Below are 19,830 nucleotides of genomic sequence, written 5' to 3' on the forward strand. Positions count from 1 at the left end.
TATAAATTATGTTTTGTATTACATACAACAGGATCTTTCATTTTTATTTACTACAGAAATGTCAGTAAATGGTCCCTGATGTAATTAGCTTGATCAGGAAATGTGGTAACTCAAGAGAAGCCATGGAATAGAGGGAGAAATGCAATTGCCAAATAGTCACTACTATGTGGATATGTCCTTAACATTAGGAAAGCCGCTATAATGTGTCAATTAAAGAAACCTAGGCAATGTGATCATTGAAGTTTTTAATTGATATAGAGAAGGAATCTATTTCCCCCTTAATAATAACATGTTGGCTTCACTATGAATGTTTAATTTCCTTTCCATGAAAAATAGTTTTCCCTAGTCTGGGCATGGTGGCCCACACATATGGGAGGCCAAGGCAGGAGGATTGCTGAAGGCCAGGAGTTTGAGACCAGCCTGGGCAACAGAGCAAGACCCCCATCTTAATTTAAGAACAAATAATAAATAAATAACTAGTTCTCCTTTTCAATAGAAGTTTGGTAATATAACTAATTGATTTGCTGAATATCTTTTACTGATGTAAATATTAATGTAACTATTGAATTTGACAAAGTGAAAGATGAAAGAAATCTCTTATAGATCATCCAACCCAACCTCTTATGTTATAGTGAAGGAAATTGCATTAAACAGTGTTGAGTAACCTGCTCACAGCTGAACAGCTAGTAGTTTTAGACTGGAATTCAGGGTTCCATTTCAAGTCCAAGGTTCTTTCTTTTTTATCATCTCACCCTTAGTAGTATTGCTATCATTTTGTCAAATACTGAGGTATGCAACATGTTTCCCTTTTGGCCTTGATTTTCCAGAACTAAAAACCAGATTGTGCGTAATTATAGTAATTATTCCATCCCTAGTTCCTGATGTAATTAGCCCCCTCTTTAGCTATTTGTGTCTCTTTTATCATAACCATTCTGGGAACATGCAGATTGTGCTTTTATTGTAATTTACTTTGAATTGGTTTAAGAAATATTAAGGGTGTAAATTATCACTTAATACACACACACACACACACACACACACACACTTTCTTCTGAGTAAGTTACCTGGAAGTTGTACTAACTTTTTAATTTCTCTTTTTAAATTATCTTACTGATGTAAATATTCATGAAACTTTTGGATTTATTTGACTTTTGGAAAAGTCAAATAAAGCCTCAATTAGTTAAAACCCAGCCAACTCACATGCTAAACCTTGGGATAGTTTTCCTGTATACAACATACGTGGAAAACAATAGCAATAACACAGGCAATATCAAGGAAAACAATTTCTGGGAATGGATATAGATTTGATCTAATCCCTTTTTGTACGTCCACACCAATAGTTTTGGACAATGAAAACTGATTATCTTAATCAATAATAATTCCATATCATATACCTCATTCTATCTAATAAATCAAGAAAGTATAAAGTCTGGAAATATTTCCCTAATAAGGACTGAAATTGCAAAGATCTCTTCTTCAGTTAGAAAATTCACCAAGAAAGTGTATTTAACTGAAATTTCCCAATCCTCTAGAGAATTCCAGTGTATTAGTTCATTCTCATGCTGCTATGAAGAAATATCCAAGACTGGGTAATTTATAAAGGAAAGAGGTTTAATTGACTCAGTTCTGCATGGCTGGGGAGGCCTCAAGAAACTTACAATCATGGCAGAAGACACCTCTTCACAGGGTGGCAGAAGAGAGAATGAATGCCCAGCAAAGGGGAAAGCCCTTTAGAAAACCATCAGATCTCATGAGAACCAGCTCACTATCAGGAGAACAGGATAGGGGAAACCACCCCATGATTCAATTATCTCTACCTGGTCCCTCCCAAGACACATGGGAATTATAGGAACTACAATTCAGAATGAGATATGGGTGGGGACACAGCCAAACCATATCATTCTGCCCCGGCCCCTCCCAAATCTCATGTCCTCACAATTCAAAACAAAATCATGCCCTTCCAACAGTCCTCCAAAGTCTTCTTCCAGCATTAACTCAAAAGTCCAAGTCCAAAGTCTCATCTGAGACAAGGCAAGTCCCTTTTGCCTATGAGCCTGTAAAATCAAAAACAAGTTAGTTACTTCCTAGATACAATGGGGTACAGGCAATGGGTAAATATACCCATTCCAAATGGGAGAAATTGGCCCAAACAAAAAGGCTGCAGGCCCCATGCATGTCCAAAATCCAATAGGGCGATCATTAAACCTTAAAGTTCCAAAAATATGTTTCACATCTAGGTCATGCTGATGCAAGAAGTGAGCTCCCATGGGGGTAGCTCTGCCCCTGTGGCTTTACAGGGTACAGCCTACCTCCCAGCTGCTTTCACGGGCTGACATTGTCTGTGGCTTTTACAGGTACCTGGTGCAAGCTATTGGTGGATCTACCATTCCGGGGTCTGAAGGATGGTGGCCCTCTTCTCACAGTTCCACAATGCACTGCCCCAGTGGGAACTCTGTGTGGGGGCTCTGACCCCACATTTCCCTTCTGTACTGCCCAAGCGAGGTTCTCCAGGAGGGCTCCACCTCTGCAGCAAACTTCTACCTGGACATCCTGGCATTTCCATACATCTTCTGAAATCTTGATGGAGGTCCCCAAACCTCAATTCTTGACTTCTATGCACCCGCAGGCCCAATATCATGTGGAATTTGCCAGGATTTGGGGCTTGCACCCTCTGAAGCAATGGCCCAAGCTGTACGTTGGCCCCTTTTAGCCATGGCTGGAGTGGCCCTGGATCCAGGTCAGGAAACTATTTTTCCCTCCTAGGTCTCCAGGACTGTGATAGGAGGGGCTGCCATGAAGGTCTCTGACATGCCCTGGGGACATTTTCCCTATTGTCTTGGTGATTAACATTGGGCTTCTTGTTACTTATGCAAATATCTGCAGCCAACTTGAATTTATCCCCAGAAAATGGGATTTTCTTTTCTATTGCATCATCAGATTGCAAATTTTCTAAACTTTCATTCTCTACTTCTTCTTGAACACTTTGTTACTTAGAAATTTCTTCCTCTAGATACTTTAAATCATTTCTCTCAAATTTGAAGTTCCACAGATCTCTGGGGCAGAGAAAAAATGCCACCAGTCTTTTTGCATAGCAAGAGTGATCTTTACTTCAGTTCCCAAGAAGTTCCTTATCTTCATCTGAGACCACCTCAGCCGGACTTCAATATCAGCATTTTCATCAAAGCTATTCAACAAGTCTCTAGGGAGTTCCAAACTTTCCCACCTCTTCCTGTCTTCTGAGCCCTCTAATCTGTAGGAAGTTCTAAACTTTCCCACATTTTCCTGTCTTCTTCTGAGCCCTTCAAACCGTTCCAACCTCTGCCTGTTACCCAGTTCCAAAGTAGCTTCCACATTTTGAGATATCTTTATAGCAGCACCTCACTCTCTGTGGCACCAATTTATTGTATTAGTCTGTTCTCACACTGCTATGAAGAAATACCTGAGACCGGGTAATTTATAAGGAAGGAGGTTTAATTGACTCACAGTTCTGCATGGCTGGGGAGGCCTCAGGAAACTTACAATCATGGTGGAACCTCTTCGCAGGGTAGCAGGAGAGAGAATGAGTGCCCAGAAAAGGGAAAAGCCCTTTATAAAACCATCAGATCTTGTGAGAACTAACTCACTATCATGAGAACTGGATGGGGGAAACTGCCCCATGATTCAATTATCTCCACCTGGTCCCTCCCAAGACACATGAGAATTATGGGAGCTACAATTCAAGATGAGATTTGGGTGGAGACACAGTCAAACCATATCATCTAGTTAATTGAACCTTCACAGAATTTACTATAACCTTGAGTGTATAAGCCATATTTATGCGAAAATGTTCATTTTTTAAAAAGAAACTAATGAAAATGTCATGTATTTTGTAAATACCCAGAGGGGGCTTGCCCAAGGTAGACTGAGTGGGCTTACTTGGGAAATAACAAAGAGATGCGTCTGGCAGAAAGAAATTAAGGATGAGAAATAACTTGGGATAGGCTGGTGACGGCTTTAAATCCAAAGCAGAGGCCCTGGCACTTTAACCTGGTAGGCTCAGAAGAAGAAGGACTAATAGGATAACTTTTTTATTTTATCTTATTTTTATTTATTTATTTATTTATTTTTGAGATGGAGTTTTGCTCTTGTTGCCCAGGCTGGAGTGCCATGGCACGCTCTCAACTCACTGCAACCTCTGCTCCCAGGTTCAAGTGAATCTCTTGCCTTAGCCTCACAAGTAGCTGGGATTACAGGCACCTGCCACCGCACCTGGCTAATTTTTGTATTTTTTAAGTAGAGATGGGTTTTCACCATGTTGGCCAGGCTGGTCTCGAACTCCTGACCTCAGATGATCCACCTGCCTAGGCCTCCCAAAGTGCTGGGATTACAGGCATGAGCCACTGCACCCAGCCAGGATAACATTTTATAAAAGGAATATTTGTTGAGCTAATGTACACTGAAGCCTACTTTAATTTCAATATACTTTTCAGACAAGGAATCACACACGTACAATTTTCCAACCTTATCATTGGAACACTTGCTAATATGATGCAGACAAAGTGTGATTGTGATAGGCTATTTTAAGTTCTTGAATTATGAGACAATTTTCGACTGCAATAGCCCAAATGGTACCCTGCAGCCGTCAAATGTGAGGAACTTCAGTGTGAGTGCTGACACCAAATGGAGCCTCATCCACCCACCTGATGAAAATTGATGTTCCCCTGGCTGTCACCCTCAGCTGTACCCTTTGCTCAAGAAGTACTTTGTTTTGAGGGACTTTATGTTGTATAAAACGTGGTTTTGCGTGTCATCCATAGGTGATAACCTGCCATCTCTGTCTCCTGTCTCTCTTTAGACACTAACTTCCAGTTGCCTATGGAGCAACTACCTGGAAGTCTCAGAGGCATCTCACAGTCAACCTGCCCAAACCCCACTCTGACTTCCTTCTCCAAACCTTCTCTTCCTTCCTCATTTCCCATCTTAATTCTTAGTAACCTGTACACTCTGTCACCTAGGTGTGAGGATGAGAAATCATATTTATTTCCTTCTTGTTCCTGCCACACATCCACACCCTGTAGATTCTGACTCCTAATGTTTTTCAAATCCATCTTCTTTTAGATCTCATTTTTGTAGTTTATGCTTTCACTATTTCCTAGGCCTCCCCACCTCCAGACTTCTGCCTCCCATCTCCCCTCAGCCGTCATGGTGATATTTCTGAAATGAAAATCTGATTTTCTAGCTCTTCTATGACTTTGCTTTCCAAGTTTACCCATCACAAAGAAAATGAAGCCCCAACTTCCCTGGAACACAAGGCTTCTCCCACCTGGAACACAAGGCTTCCCATAGCCTGACCTGTCCCCTACTCTTGCTGTGTCTTTTACCACCCTGCATCCCTACCCACTTACTATTTTACAACTCTTCCAACATACTTGATAGTCCCCTAACTGCATCAGATCTGTGAGCCTTTCCACACACGGATGCCGACATCTGAAGAGTTCTCCCTTTGACTCTCCCCCATGCACCCCTCCCCTAAAGCCTTCCCTCTTCACCCCCAGCTATAATTTATTGCCCCCTTATATTATATGCTGCTCCTGGATGTTGGAGAGCAGGTGCATGCCTGATCAAATGTGGTATCTTTAATGATCAACAAATGTCAGGTAAACAGATGCATGGGTTAGTTGGTTCCAGACATAGAATTTACTCAAAAAGAGAGCAGGGTTTTTTTTTCTCCCAAATGGCCCAAACTGGTTTTCAAGATAGCTCAATATATTATGCCATTTTTAAAATTTTATTTTCTTTAGGTTACACATAATAATTGTACCTATTTAATGTGATACAGTATGATTTTTGTTTGTTTGTTTGTTTGTTGTTATTGTTGCTGTTTTTTGAGACAGAGTCTTGCTCTGTTTCCCAGGCTGGAGTGCAGTGGAATGATCTCAGCTCACTGCAACCTCTGCCTCCCGGGTTCAAGCGATTCTCCTGCCTCAGCCTCCCAAGTAACTGGGATTACAGGCGTGCACCACCACGCACAGCTAATTTTGTATTTTTAGTAGAGACAGAGTTTCTCCATGTTGGTCAGGCTGGTCTTGAACTCCTGACCTCATGATCTGCCCGCCTCAGCCTCCCAAAGTGCTGGGATTACTGGTGTGAGCCACCACACCCGGGTGAGTGTGATGTTTCAATACATGTATACAATGTGTAATTATCAAATTACAGTAATTAGCAGATTATCAGCTCGAACAATTATTTGTGGTGAGAACACCCAAAATCTTCTCTTCTAGATATTTTGAATAGACAATATATTATTGTTACCCATTATCACCCAACTGTGTAATGGAATACTAGGACTTATTCCTTCTACCTCATTGTAACATTGACCAGTCTCTCCCCATTACCCACCTGCACACAAACACACACACACACACACACACACACCCTTCCCAACCCTTTCCCAGTACCATTCTACTCTCTACTTCTATGAGAGCAATGTTTTAGCTGCCACATATGAGTGAGACTATGTGATATTTGGCTTTTTGTACCTGACTTATTTCACTTAACCTAGTGTCCTCTAGGTTCATCCATGCTGCTGCAAATGACAGGATTTCATTCTTTTCTTTGGCTACATACTATTTCCTTGTGTATATGTATACCACATTTTCTACATTCATTCATCCATCGATGGACACTTGGGGTGATTCCACGTCTTGCCTATTGTGAATAGTGCTGCAGTGAACATGGAAGTGCACGTATCTCAGCTTACTGATATCATTTGCTTTGGATGTCTACCCAGTATAAAACCATATGGTTGCTGGATCATATAGTAGCTCTATTTTTCATTTTTTGAGGAACCTCCATACTGGTTTCCATAATGGTTGTACTAATTTACATTCCCGCCAACAGTGTATAAAAGGCCCCCCTTATCCATATCCTCCCCAGCATTTGTTAATTTTTGTCTTTCTGATAACAGCCATTCTAACGGGGGTGAGATGGTATCTCACTGTTGTTTTCATCTGCATTTCTCTGATGATTAGTGATGTTGAAGATTTTTTCCTAGACCTGTTTGCTATCTGTATGTCTTCTTTTGGAAAATGTCTATTCAGTTCTTTTGCCCATTTTTTAATCAAATGATTTGGTTTTTGCTATTGAGTTGTTTGAGTTCCTTATGTATTATGGATACTAACCCCTCATCAGATGCGTCGTTTGCAGATATTTCCTCCCATTCTGCAGGCTGTCTCTTCACTCTATCGATTGTTTCTTTTGCTGTGTGAAGCTTTTTAGTTTACTGTAATCACCTTTTTCTATTTTTGTGTTTGTGCCTGTGCCTTTGAGTTCTTTTCTATAAAATCCTTGCCCAGACTAATGACATGAAGTATTTCCACTGTGCTTTCTTCTTGTTGTTTTATAATTTTGGTCTTATGGCTAAGTCTTTAAACCATTTTGAGTTGATTTTTTTAAGTGGTAAGAAATTCGGGTCTAATTTCATTCTTCATATCAAGATTACTTTGAATAAAACTTCTAAATGAAAATTTTAAAAGTTCAGCCCTTTGCTCTGAGTTTTTGTCTCTATTCTACTCCCACACCCGACCATCTTTAGTCACTGTGGAATCCACAGTGAGGTCCTCTTTAAAGCTGGCTTGCCTGGGTTTTAGACTTCCTCCTCCTTTTTTTTTTTTTTTTTTTTTTTTTTTTTTTTTTTTTTTTGAGACTGAGTTTTGCTCTTGTTGCCCAGGCTGGAGTGCAGTGACATGATCTCAGTTCACTGCAACCTCCACCTCCCAGATTCAAGTGATTCTCCAGCCTCAATGTCCCAAGTAGCTGGGATTACAAGCACCCACCACCATGCCTGGCTAAATTTTGTATTTTTAGTAGAGACAGGTTTTCACTGTGTTGGCCAGGCTGGTCTCGAACTTCTGACCTCAGGTGATCCACCCGCCTCGGCCTCCCACAGTGAGTCTTCCTCTTCTTTAAGATCTTTAACTCTCTGCCTTTGAATCACATCTAGGAAATGATTCATCCCCCCACCGCTCAGAAGCACCACCCTTCTTGTGTTTGAACATCTTGGGACTTACTAGGTTTTACCCCATTGCTCTTTCAAAAATTCCAGATATTCTACTTTCCATATGTTTTCTTTTTTGGTAGCCTTCTCCCATCGCTTAAGACTCCTTCTCTCTTGTTCTTCAAACTCAAGTACAGAGGCTACTGTGGTGGCGTGTTTGGTGAGTGATGGGCTTCCTACACTCAGATCTTATCTATGCCGGGCTTGTCTTTGTTACATCCCAGCCTCTCCAGGGCAATGATGTTCTGCTGGGATCTGGGGGCTCCAAAGTGCGCTGTATGGGCTGGGATGCCAGCAAAACTTCCATCCTTCAAGTTTGCATGAAATTAAAGATACACCGAAGTAATGTGGCCATGGGGGTGGAAGGAAGGAAGGTTGGAACACAAAGGAAAAATGACATGTGGACCCTGCTCTCATAAAATTTGAAATCTAGTCAGTGGAGAAGACCAGATGATCCCACAGGAGAAACCTGGGGTGTCAAGTGTGGATACACAGTGGGAATGATTCATGTGACTCACTCTGCTGAGGACTTTGCCCACCGCCCTGACACAGACCTCACTCTCCTGGTGAGGTCTGCAGAGGCTACTGAATATTTGGAAAGGGTCGAGTCTGCACAGTCGGCTTCCAGCAGGCACTGGACAGGGCCCTCCGTGGAGGCCAGGCACCCGGCACGCAGTTCCCCTGCCTCCCTTAGCCTGGAGTCGCTGCTCTTCTCCGCAGGTCACTGCCCCCATCAGCCGTGGTGGTCTAGTGTTCTGCAGAAATGGGAAACGGAGTCTTCCGAGGCTGCGCCGATTGTCATCGCTCTGAAAAGAGCTCATTTGTGCTTGAGTGGACATTGCTTCAGCATCACCGTGAAGGCCTCTGTCTGTGGGCTTCAGGGGGTGCCAGGGACCAGACTGGAGAGCAGGCCTCATCCTGTGTGCACGTCCAATCTCCCTTATCCTCTTCCCTGAGCTCCTGCATCTGCTTCCCAGAACCTCTCGTCCTGTAGGATCTGTTCTGTTGGTGAGGAGGGAGTACAGCATAAGCACAGGTCTGTGACGGACAGAGATTGTTGAGGCTTCCTGCTAGAAGATTGGGAGCTGAGCGGAGACTTACAAGGGGGCAGGATCTGGATAGGTGCCAAGGAAAACAGAGCATTTGGGCGAGGAGAAGAGTGAATCGGCGGACTGAGGAGGGAACACACCTGTGCCGTGCCCAGGAGAGGAGGCACCAGCAGGCAGAGCTTCCAGGCGGGGCGCCAGGGCAGGGCAGCATGGAGGAAGTGGGGACAGTGGCCTTGCCTGTCCTGGAAAAGCCTGCAAGTGTCCCCATCGCTTACTAGTGGGGGCCGGATAGTCCCACGTGAGGACCACAAAGCAGATGTTGTCATTCTCCTGGGCCTTATTTACATCTCAGTATGTTTTGGAAACCTGAGCATTTACCGTATAAAAGTTTTCTGGAAGAAGGAACTGAGGTCTGACAGCAGAGAGCACATGCCCCGCTGCAGGATGGCAGGGACCCCCGGCTGCAGCAGGACAGGGATTCCAGTGGACAGTGGGCTCGGGTGTTTCAACAGCATCTCCCACTGCAGGGCCCCAGTGCCACAGTTGGACTGAGGCCCCAGAATCCATCGCAGATGCAGGTACTGGCTGAGTGCCCACAGGGCGAAGGCTATCCTGAAAAAGGGGTGGGCAGCCCCTTCACCAGAATGGAATTCAAGTGCTGAGCCAGCCGACAGGGTCCTTGACTGATGGGTTTTCAGTGAGAAGGGCCTCCTGCCAGTGTGGGCCCGCGGTCACCGGGAAGCTGACGACAAAGCTCCCAGCAAGAGGTCTTTCCCCAGTAAGCCTCGAGGAGAGGGCAGAATGGGGCCCGCTGCTGCTGCAGCTGCCGTGTCTGCTGGAGACATGCTGTGACAATGACAGGCAGGCATCCTTCCTGCCCTACCTGGTTCTTCTGTGTGGGTCTCATGAGTGTGAGCTTCTGACATCAGTTTCCTTCTGAGTGAGGAAGAGAATGTGAGAGGTGGCATTCTGATCAAAGTTGTTTATGGTCTGGTGCATTTTTAGTTAAAAATCACACCTTTCATTTATTTAGCAAGTTGCTGTCAAGTTGCAACGTGCTGTAATTATGAGACCACAAGTTCTGGAACCTGCTGCGTAAGGTCCAATCCTGGCTCCTTCTTCTGTTAACTGCTGACCTTGGGCAAGGCATTTAACTGCCTCATACAACCTGGTTTCAATCCTAGCTGCACCCCTGACCCACCAGCTGCTGGGCAAGTTCCTTAACAGCTCTGTGCTCCTGTGTCTTCATCTACAAGCAGGAATGATAGTACCTGCCCCATAGGGTTATTTTTAAAGATTAAGTGAGTTAATGCTCATAAAGCATTTTAGAAGTGTCTGCCCAACATATACAAAACTTTACCCGAAATAGATCAAAGATCTAAATATAAGTGAAAACTGTAAAAATCATAGAAGCATAAGGGAAATGTTCATGACCTTGGATTTGGGAATGGATTTTTAGCTCTGACACAAAAAGCATAAAAAATAAAAGAAAGTAAAAGAAGCAGATAAGCTAGACCTGATCATAATTAAAAGCATTAATCCTTAACATTCTAGCTCAGATGACACCTCCTGTGAAGCCTGTTCTAACCCCTTCAGAGAGAATGGATTTTTTATAAGGGAGACAGTAACAGCAACAGATGTGATTGAGCATTTACTTCAGGCCAGCCACTGTTTTACATACTTTGAGTTGGTTGACTCACTTGCTCTTCACATCCATTTAAGATTAGATTCTATTGGCCATGCGCAGTGGCTCACACCTCTAATCCCAACGCTTGTGAAGCCAAGGCAGGAGGATCACTTGAGGCCAGGAGTTCAAGACCAGCCTAGGCAACATAGTAAGACCCCATCTCTGCCAAAAATATATATATATATATACATATATATACCTGGCCGTGGTGGTGTGTGCCTGTGGTCCCAGCTACCTGGGAGGCTGAGGCAGGAGGATTGCTTGAGCCCAGGAGGTTGAGGCTGCAGTGAGCTATGATCACACCACTGCACTCCAGCCTGCACACAGAGAAAGACCCTGTCTTCCAAAAACAACAACAACAAAAGATGAGGTTTTATTATTATCTCTGCTGACAAATGGAGAAACTGAGGCACATAACAGTCCAGCAGCTGGCCCAGGCCATGCAGCACATCCTCTGTGCTCCCAGCATGTGGTGCAGACACCATCATGTAGCCTGGAGAACACTGAGCTGGTTAGATCCAGATTCCCGCTGTGAATGGGAACTCCTTAGGGCCAATGACATCCCTAACCGTGCATCATGGGACGTCAATGACTTCTGCAGGACTGAAAGTTACGTCTTGATTTTGGAGGGATTTGGGTTGCAGACTAGAGATTTAAACTTTATTCTGAAGTAAGCAGAAAGTTATTTCAGATTTTTAAAAAATACATGAGAAAAATCGTGTTTCAGTAAAGACGAATCTGGACTGTGATGTATGAGATAAATTGGGGGCGGCAGCAGGAGGCAGGGAGTTGAGTGAGGGCGGCCCACGGCTGTGAGTGGCTCCAGGTGGGTGGGGTGAGGCCTTGGGGATGGTGCATGGACTAATCCAGACAGTGAAGGCCACACGTAGGGAGGCTTCAAGCCCCTTTAGGAACAAGAATCTCGGGAACTCAGAGGAGCCTGAGCGCTCTGCCAGCCACGCACGTGGTGGATAAAAAGTAAAAATTCAGTCACTCACCCCGATATTTGATCTCAGCACCCAGGATTTCTCAGCCTCCCGAGGGTTAGCATCGCAAAACCACAGGCAGAACTCGATGCCGTCTATCATCTTTTCCTCAGATATCTTAATCTGATTATCAAAAGGAGAATGTGAGGCACAGTGGCTTATGCCTGTAATCCCAGCACTTTGGGAGGCTGAGGTGGGTGGATCACTTGAGCTCAGGGGTTTGAGACCAGCCTGGGCAACATGGCAAAACCCCATCTACAAAAAATACAAAACTTAGCCAGGAGTGGTGGCTGGCACCTGTAGTCCCAGCTGCTTGGGAGGCTTGGTGGAAGGATGGCTTGAGCCCAGGAAACAGGTTTACAGTGAGCTGAGATTGAGCCACTGCACTCCAGCCTGGATGACAGAGCAAGACTCCTCTCTCTCAAAAAAAGGAAAATGTGAAAGATCTTCCAAGCAAAATACACTCTTCTTTATAGCTTGTTCTTTCATTTTCCTTCCATTAGAAATAAAATCAAAGCAAAAAAAAAAAAGAGGATTTAATATCCATCATAGCAAACTTTACTAACTGAAAATAATAATTGGCTATGGTCTGATTTGATTCAAAAATCCATTGTAGACTTACAACGCATTTATTTAAAAAAAAAAAAAAGGTAAAACTTAGTAATACATCTTACCCTTAGGCAAACTCTTAACAGATTAAATTAGGATGTATACTTGTTTCTGGAAGTTTTCCAACTCATTTCTGGCTGAAGTGAAACCTTGAAGAGCCAGGAGGGCTGAGCAGAAAACGAATACTTGCCACTGCTTTCAGATTCATCCCTCCATGGGAACAATCTGGGGAAACTGCCTTTTTCGTATTTTCAGTAAAAAACATTCCATATTCATGCCATTTCCTGTATTATGCAAAATACCTTCTCTCCATAGTCTCTTAAATGACACTGCAATATGTTTTTCCTAGAATTTCTTAAAAGAAAACAGCTGGTTTGATCCCCACTCTTGGTCTGCATGCCCAATTTCTATAGACACTGGGTATTTGCAGCCTGGGCTGCATCAGGTTGTGAGGTACCCATAGGGATGTGGGCAGAGACTTTAGAGACAGAACACCCAGGGCAGAATTGATCCATGCACCAGAGAATATATTGTGTAGGACAATTTATAGCTTAGGAGCTTCAGGAGACATGAGGTGGTTCCTGGGCCACAGGTTCTCAAATTTGGCTGCATATTGTAATCACCTGGGATGTTTCTTAAAAACGCTGATGCCTGGATTCCATTCCTAGAGATTCTGACTTTGGGTTGTGCTGGTGGATTGTGCATTAGGTTTTTCAAAAGCTCCCCAGGCCATGTAATATGCATCAAAATCTGAGGACCACCAACATAGACCATTTCCCCCTCCTCCCCAGAGAGGGGATGACTTGCGCGAGGTCAGAATTGTGATATATTCCAGTGTACCCCAACTCTGCAGATGGTTCTCTATCACCCAGTGGCCCAAGAGATCAGTTTGAGAGCAACTTTGCCTCATCCCACAACTTCACCCCAGACCTCAGGTCACTTCCCATGGTCAATGGGTTCTTCTCATAGTCTCAATGGCTGGTCCTCCTCCATCTCTGTGGTTAGTGCTCCTCAGATGATAGCAACAGGCTCCTCCCATTTGGGGCCTGGCTCCCTTGTCTTTGCCACACCACCTGCCTCCATACTTATCTTCAGGAGACTCGAATGTAAACATGTTGCCTCCTACTCACACCTCTGTCAGGGGCTTCCCATTGCCTTTGGGACACCTTAGTGTGGCTTCCAGACCCTCCAGGAGCTGGCTTCTGGCCTCTGAGTATCCTCTCTTGCCCCTCCTGTATGATTCCACTTGTATGAGGTCCCTGGAGTTGTCAGACCCCTAGAGACAGGAAGTAGAGTAGGGGTGCCAGGGGCTGGGGGAGGGATGGGGAGTTACAATAGTATTTAACGGGGACAGAGTTTCAGTCTGGGAAGAGGGAAAGGTTCTGGAGATGGATGGTGGTGATGGTTGCACAAAAATATGAGCATACTGAATACACTTAACTGGACACATAAAATGGTTAAAATGCCAAATTGTATGTAATGTATACTTTATCACAATAGTAAATTTTTTTCAATAACTTTCTGATGAAGGCCTTGCCTGCGCTTTGCCTGAGTTAGGCAGCTCTGTTTTGTGTTTCCAGAACTCCACATTCTTCTCTATCAGACCATTGTCCTGCTTAGAGTCTAGCCTCTTTACAGATTGTAAGTAGAATAAAGGCTCATTGGAGTTCTCACCTGTTTACCACTGTGATCCCCCGTGACTGCAGAGTAGGTGCCCACTGCATAATTTTTAATGAATGTTGTTGAATGAATAAAACTCAGATCTGCAGTGTCCCAGCCCATCAATCTTAATTGCTAGGAAAAATGGACTGCAAAAATAATCCAATTTGATATTGTATTAGTCCATTCTTACATTGCTATAAAGAACTACCTGAGTCTGGATAATTTATAAAGAAAAGAGGCTTAATTGACACACTGTTCTGCTGGCTGTACAGGAAGCATGGCTGGAGAGGCCTCAGAAAACTTTTAATCATTGTAGAGGGGAAGCAGGCCCATCTTACATGGGGGAGCAAGAGAAAGAGAGTGAAGGGGGAGGTGCTATACACTTTTAAACAGCCAGATCTCATGAGAATTCACTCACTATCAAGAAGAGCAAGGGGGAAATCCATCCCCATGATCCAGTCACCTCCCACCAGGCCTCACCTCCAATATTGGGAATTACAATTTGACATGAGATTTGGGTGGGGACACAAATCTAAACCATATCATTCCACTCCTATCCCCTCCCAGATCTCATGTCCTTCTCATATTTTAAAATAAAATCATGCCTTCCCAACAATCCCCCAAAGTCTTAACTCATTCCAGCATTAACCCAAAAATCCAAGTCCAAAGTCTCATCTGCGGCAAGGCAAGTCTTTTCTGCCTATAAGCCTGTAAAATCAAAAGCAAGATAGTTACTTCCAAAATACAATGGGGACACAGGCATTGGGTAAAAGCTGCCATTCCAAATGGGAGAAACTGGCCAAAACAAAGGGGCTAGAGGCCACATGCAAGTCTGAAACCCAGCAGGGCAGTCATTAGATCTTAAAACTCCAAAATGATCTCCATTGACCCAATGACTCATATCCAGTGCACACTGATACAACAGTGGTCTCCCATGATCTTGGGCCACTCTGCCCTGTAGCTCTGCAGGGTTCAGCTTCCTTGGCTGCTTTCACAGGGTGGCATTGAGTGCCTGGGGCTTTTCCAGACGCATGCTGCAAGCTGTCAGTGGATCTACCATTCTAGGGTCTGGAAGACAGTGGCCGTCTTCTCACAGCTCCACTAGGCAGTGCCCCAGTGGGGTCTCTGTGTGAAGGCTCCAACCCCACATTTCCCTTCTGCACTGATCCAGTAGAGGATCTCCATGAGGGCTTCACCCTGCAACAGACTTCTGTCTGGACATCCAGGCATTTCATACATACTGAAATCTAGGTGGAGGCTCCCAAGCCTCAACTCTCACGCTCTGCACACCCACAGGCATAATACCAAGTGGAAGTCACCAAGACTTGGGGCTTACACCCTCTGAAGCAACAGCCTGAGCTGTACCTTGGCCTCTTTTAGCCATGGCTGGAGCTGGTGTGGGTGCGATGCAGGGCACCAAGGCTGCACAGAGAAGTGGGGCCCTGAGCCCGACCCATGAAACCATTCTTTCCTCCCAGGCCTCCAGGCCTGTGATGGGAGGGGCTGCCTCAAAGGTCTCTGAAATGCCTTGCAGGCATTTTCCTTAATGTCTTGGTGATTAACATTTGGTTCCTTTTTACTTATGCAAATTTCTGTAGCAGGCTTGAATTCCTCCCTAGAAAATGAGTTTTTCTCTCCTACCATATAGTCAGGCTGCAAATTTTCCAAACTTCTATGCTCGGCCTCCCTTTTTAAATATAAATTCCAGTTTCCAATCATCTATTTACTCATGCATAACAAAAGTGACCTTGGCTGCCATTCTCAGTAAGTTCCTTATCTCCATCTGAGACTGCCTCAGTCTGGACTTCATTGTCTACATCACTATCAGCATTTTGGTCACAATCATCCAACAATTCTCTAGGAAGTTTAAAACTTTCCCTCATCTTTCTGTCTTCGTCTGAGTCCTCCAACCTGTTCCAACCTCTGCCTATTACCAAGTTCCAGAGTCACTTCCACATTTTCAGTTATCTTTGTAAGAATGGCCCATTCTCAGTACCAATTTTCTGTATTAGTTTATTCTCACATTGCTATAAAGAACTACCTGAGACTGGGTAATTTATTTTAAAAAGAGGTTTAATTGACTCATGATTCTGCAGGCTATATAGAAGGCATGGTTGGGGAGGTCACAGGAAACTTTCAATCACGGCAGAAGGTGAAGGAAGGGAAGCAAGCACAACTTACGTGGCTGGAGGAGGAGGAAGAGAGCACAGTGGGAGGAGCTACACACTTTTAAACAACCAAATCTTGTGAGAACTCCCTCACTATCATGAGAACAGCAAGGGAGAAATCTGCCCCCACGATCCAGTCAACTCCTACCAGGCTCAGCCTCCAACATTGGGGATTACAATTCGACATGAGATTTGGACAGGGACACAAATCCAAGCCATATCAGATTTTAAGTAGCTAGAAGTATCAGACCACAAATTGTCCGGTCATGGTAAGTGATAACACTAGGTGAAGAATGTGGAATTTCAGCCTCTGATTAATCCTTACAGGTATATTCTGTTGGAGGTGGGTAGACCTCCAAGAATTTTGAGACTGCCTTTGTTCTAATAAATACAACAGGAAAATGAAAACCGGGTTGATGATTTCAGATTTTTTAAGAACAGCCTATTTATAACCACTTCCTTGCTTAATACTATGCTTTTTTCTCTTTCCAAATTAGATATTTATTTTTGAAAACAATATCTACTACTGTGCACATGTCGGGAAACAGGCCATCCGTGTGGTCTCCACTGGGAAGGAAGGTGTGATTTACAATGGCCTCAGTGACTGGCTGTATGAAGGTAAGATGCACACAGAGAGAAAAAAGGAAGATTTGTGGTTGCTGCGGCTGCTACATTGGAGTTGGGTTCTTTTTCTTTTTTCTTTGACTTTAACTGTAAATTAAACTCCAGTTTCTTGAGGTTCTGCAAAATTTAAAAGATTTTGTTGGAGCTTTTGGGATCAGGCTGATCAGCACGAGGGAACAGCATCAGGCTGTTGTCAGGGGCCTGCAGTGTTGTGCACTCACCTGGGGCAGGTGTGCTGGCTTTGGGCTTTGCAGAGCCCTGCAATTCATCCCTGAAGGGCAGGAGGCCCGTTAATGGGAGATTTATTATGTCAGGAGGTGACTTCTGGGAACGCTCAGGGACTGCAAATGCACATGTCTCTACCCCACTCAAAGACATAAGTGCCTCGTTTTGCCTTGGGAAGGGGACAGTTGGAAAAGAAAGAATGAGTTGCATCTTTCCAAATAAATCATCAGAGTGACTTGCAGCTGAGAGTGCCTCCACCTTGCTGGACATTTTCTACCACTGGTTTGACTTTGTCACCAGAAGACCCATGCTGTATACATTATTAAATAACTAGAAATCAGAGGGGAAATTCCTCTCTTCTTAAACTTTGATAACCTGTCTCCATGCTTATGACCCTTCATCCTAACAATGACAACCAGGTATTGATTGCTATTAGCTGTCAGGCACTGCTGGAAGCACTTTGTTTTCTGTTACTTCATTCCACCCTCTGTCTTAGTTTGTTCAGGCTGCTGTAACAAGATATAACAAGATTCCACAGACTAGGTAGCTTAAACAATGAATATGTATTTCTCACAGCTCTGGAGCCTGGGAAGTCCAAGATCAGGGTGCTGGCAGACCCAGTGTCTGGTGAGGGCTCTCTTCCTCGCTTGCACATGGCTGTCTTCTTATGTCCTCACCTGGCAGAGTAGAGAGAGCTCTGGTCTTCTTATCTCTTTATACGGGCATGAATCTTTTTATCTTTTTATCTCTTTATAAGGGCATGAATCCCATTCATAGGGGCAACACCCTCATGACCTCATCACCTTACAAAGGCACCACCTCCTAACCCCATCACCTTGGGGATTTGGGTTTCAACATACGAATTTGTGGGGACACAGACATTCAGTTTATAGTACTGTCATAACAAGGTTCTATTTCACAGATGAGGCATGGTGAGGTTAAATAATTGGCCCAAGTTTACACAAGGTAAGAAATATTTATTGGGGAAAGTCGTTGTTCAAGTTCAGGATAATTATCTTTTTTGAATTCCACATGTGGCTAGAGTAAGCGTATGCTTTCCAGCATGGGGCTGATGAACAACCCAAGCTCTTCTCAGCCTCCTGGCCTGAGACCGTGTGATCACAGCAATAACTCACCCTGCTAGGCTGGGTCAAGGGAGGGTCAGGGAGATTCTGGGTGCTTTCTTAAGCCAGTATCACTTTCTCCCAGTGCTGTGCATGTCTCATTCTGCATTTTAGTGGCTTTATGCATCATAAATTATAAAGCAGATGGATATGCAAGCTTAGTGTTACCTCCTAGCATAATTTCTCTGAAGCCATAAAGTTCTATGACTTGATTTTTAATTTTTGTAAATAGAGGTATAATTTGTACACAATAAAATGCACATCATAAGGACAGTTTGATGAGTTTGGCAAATGTATATACTATATAGCCCCAGTCAAGTCATAGACCATTTCCATCCGTCTAGAATATTCCTTCAAGTCCCTTTCCAAGGGCTTTCTCCCTAAGTCTGTCTTCCAGAGACTGCCGCGGTCCTGGGGGCTAAGCAGCCCATTCTCTAACAGACATACTGGAACCCAAGCATCCACATGAGGCTGTCATTCCCTGTGTGGTCACCTTGGAAGCCCCCTGTTTATTCCGATGTGGCTGCCGGTGCTCAGAGCATGCTGAAGAGTCCAGTTTCCTTCTGAACACCAGGAGAATCAGCCCTGAGATTTTATTGTCAAATGAGTCCTTGGCCACACCTGAAAAAGCCACTGGAATGAAAGAGGGGACACAGTCTGCTGTAGTTATGCCTGTTCTGTGGAGAAACAGCCCTGGAAATGGTGTGCCCCGAGATGTCCCCAGCTCCGCCGAAGAGGCACAGACAGCAGCACAAAGGGAAACTCCGGAGGGGCTGCACCTCTGCCCAGGGTGCAATCCCTGAGCCTCTGGGGCTTGCCTGCCCCCTGGACTCAGTAGACTGTTGACAGTGAGGACTCTGAGGCCCCATGAGTGCTGCCCTTGTGTGGAGAAAAAAGCCTTATACCTAGGAGCAACTAGAAGACTGAGTCCTGTTTCCTCCCCGACGTCTGAGATCCCACTAACAGCTCTTTTGCTTGGGTGTGTGATCGGCTCAATATCTGGATAGGGAAGGGAACCCGGGGGCTGGAGATCAGAACATGAGTGGTTCAAAGTAAGGCTGTGGAGCTGCAGGGACCCAGGGAGGAGACCTGGCCTAGTCACGGGACATGACAAGGGTCTTCCACTCCATGGACTTTAATATGTTCATCTGTACATGGGAAGAATGCCCCAAACACTATACTTTCTGAGGACTGTGTGAGACTTTGAGTGGAATGCCTGCAGCACACGACATGGTCAGTAAGGGACAGTTGCTGCTGTTGTTTCTTATAACAATAAAAATAACAATAATTATGTAGTTATTACTATTATTGTAATTATTTGTTAGTAGTATTTTTATCACAAAGGAAAAAAGATGTTTAAAAAGAAATAAAAGGCATAGGTATCAAGGCAATGTTACCAAAGTGGTCATTCTGCCACAGGGCAGAAATTATCTGACCTGAAAATTCAAGAGAGATCAGTGCAAATAATAATGACCCCAAGGTGTGTCCCCCGCCCCTAAGAGAAAGGGCCCCTAGAATTTTGGCTGCAAGAGCATAGGCATTCTCTGGGACTAATCTCCCTAAAAAATCCATAACCAGGAGATTTAAAATATCTTTTTTAGTATCTTCTTAATAAAATAAAAAGTTCATTGCTTTGCCATTCACATTAAGCTTTTGCTTTA

At 44.2% G+C, this 19,830-nt stretch overlaps 1 protein-coding gene across 3 annotated transcripts in view; it reads left to right on the forward strand.

Moving 5' to 3' along the window:
* DPP6 (dipeptidyl peptidase like 6) overlaps positions 1-19,830 on the forward strand; it is a 1,054,804-nt gene that overhangs the window by 867,040 nt on the left and 167,934 nt on the right. For all 3 annotated transcript variants that reach the window (XM_032753183.2, XM_032762299.2, XM_032753182.2), the window contains exon 8: positions 16,694-16,814. In XM_032753183.2, coding sequence (XP_032609074.1) covers positions 16,694-16,814 — 121 coding nt within the window. The remainder of the gene's footprint in view (positions 1-16,693; positions 16,815-19,830) is intronic.

Source organism: Hylobates moloch, unplaced genomic scaffold, assembly GCF_009828535.3.
Source record: "Hylobates moloch isolate HMO894 unplaced genomic scaffold, HMol_V3 SCAFFOLD_1, whole genome shotgun sequence".
Lineage (NCBI taxonomy): Eukaryota > Metazoa > Chordata > Mammalia > Primates > Hylobatidae > Hylobates > Hylobates moloch.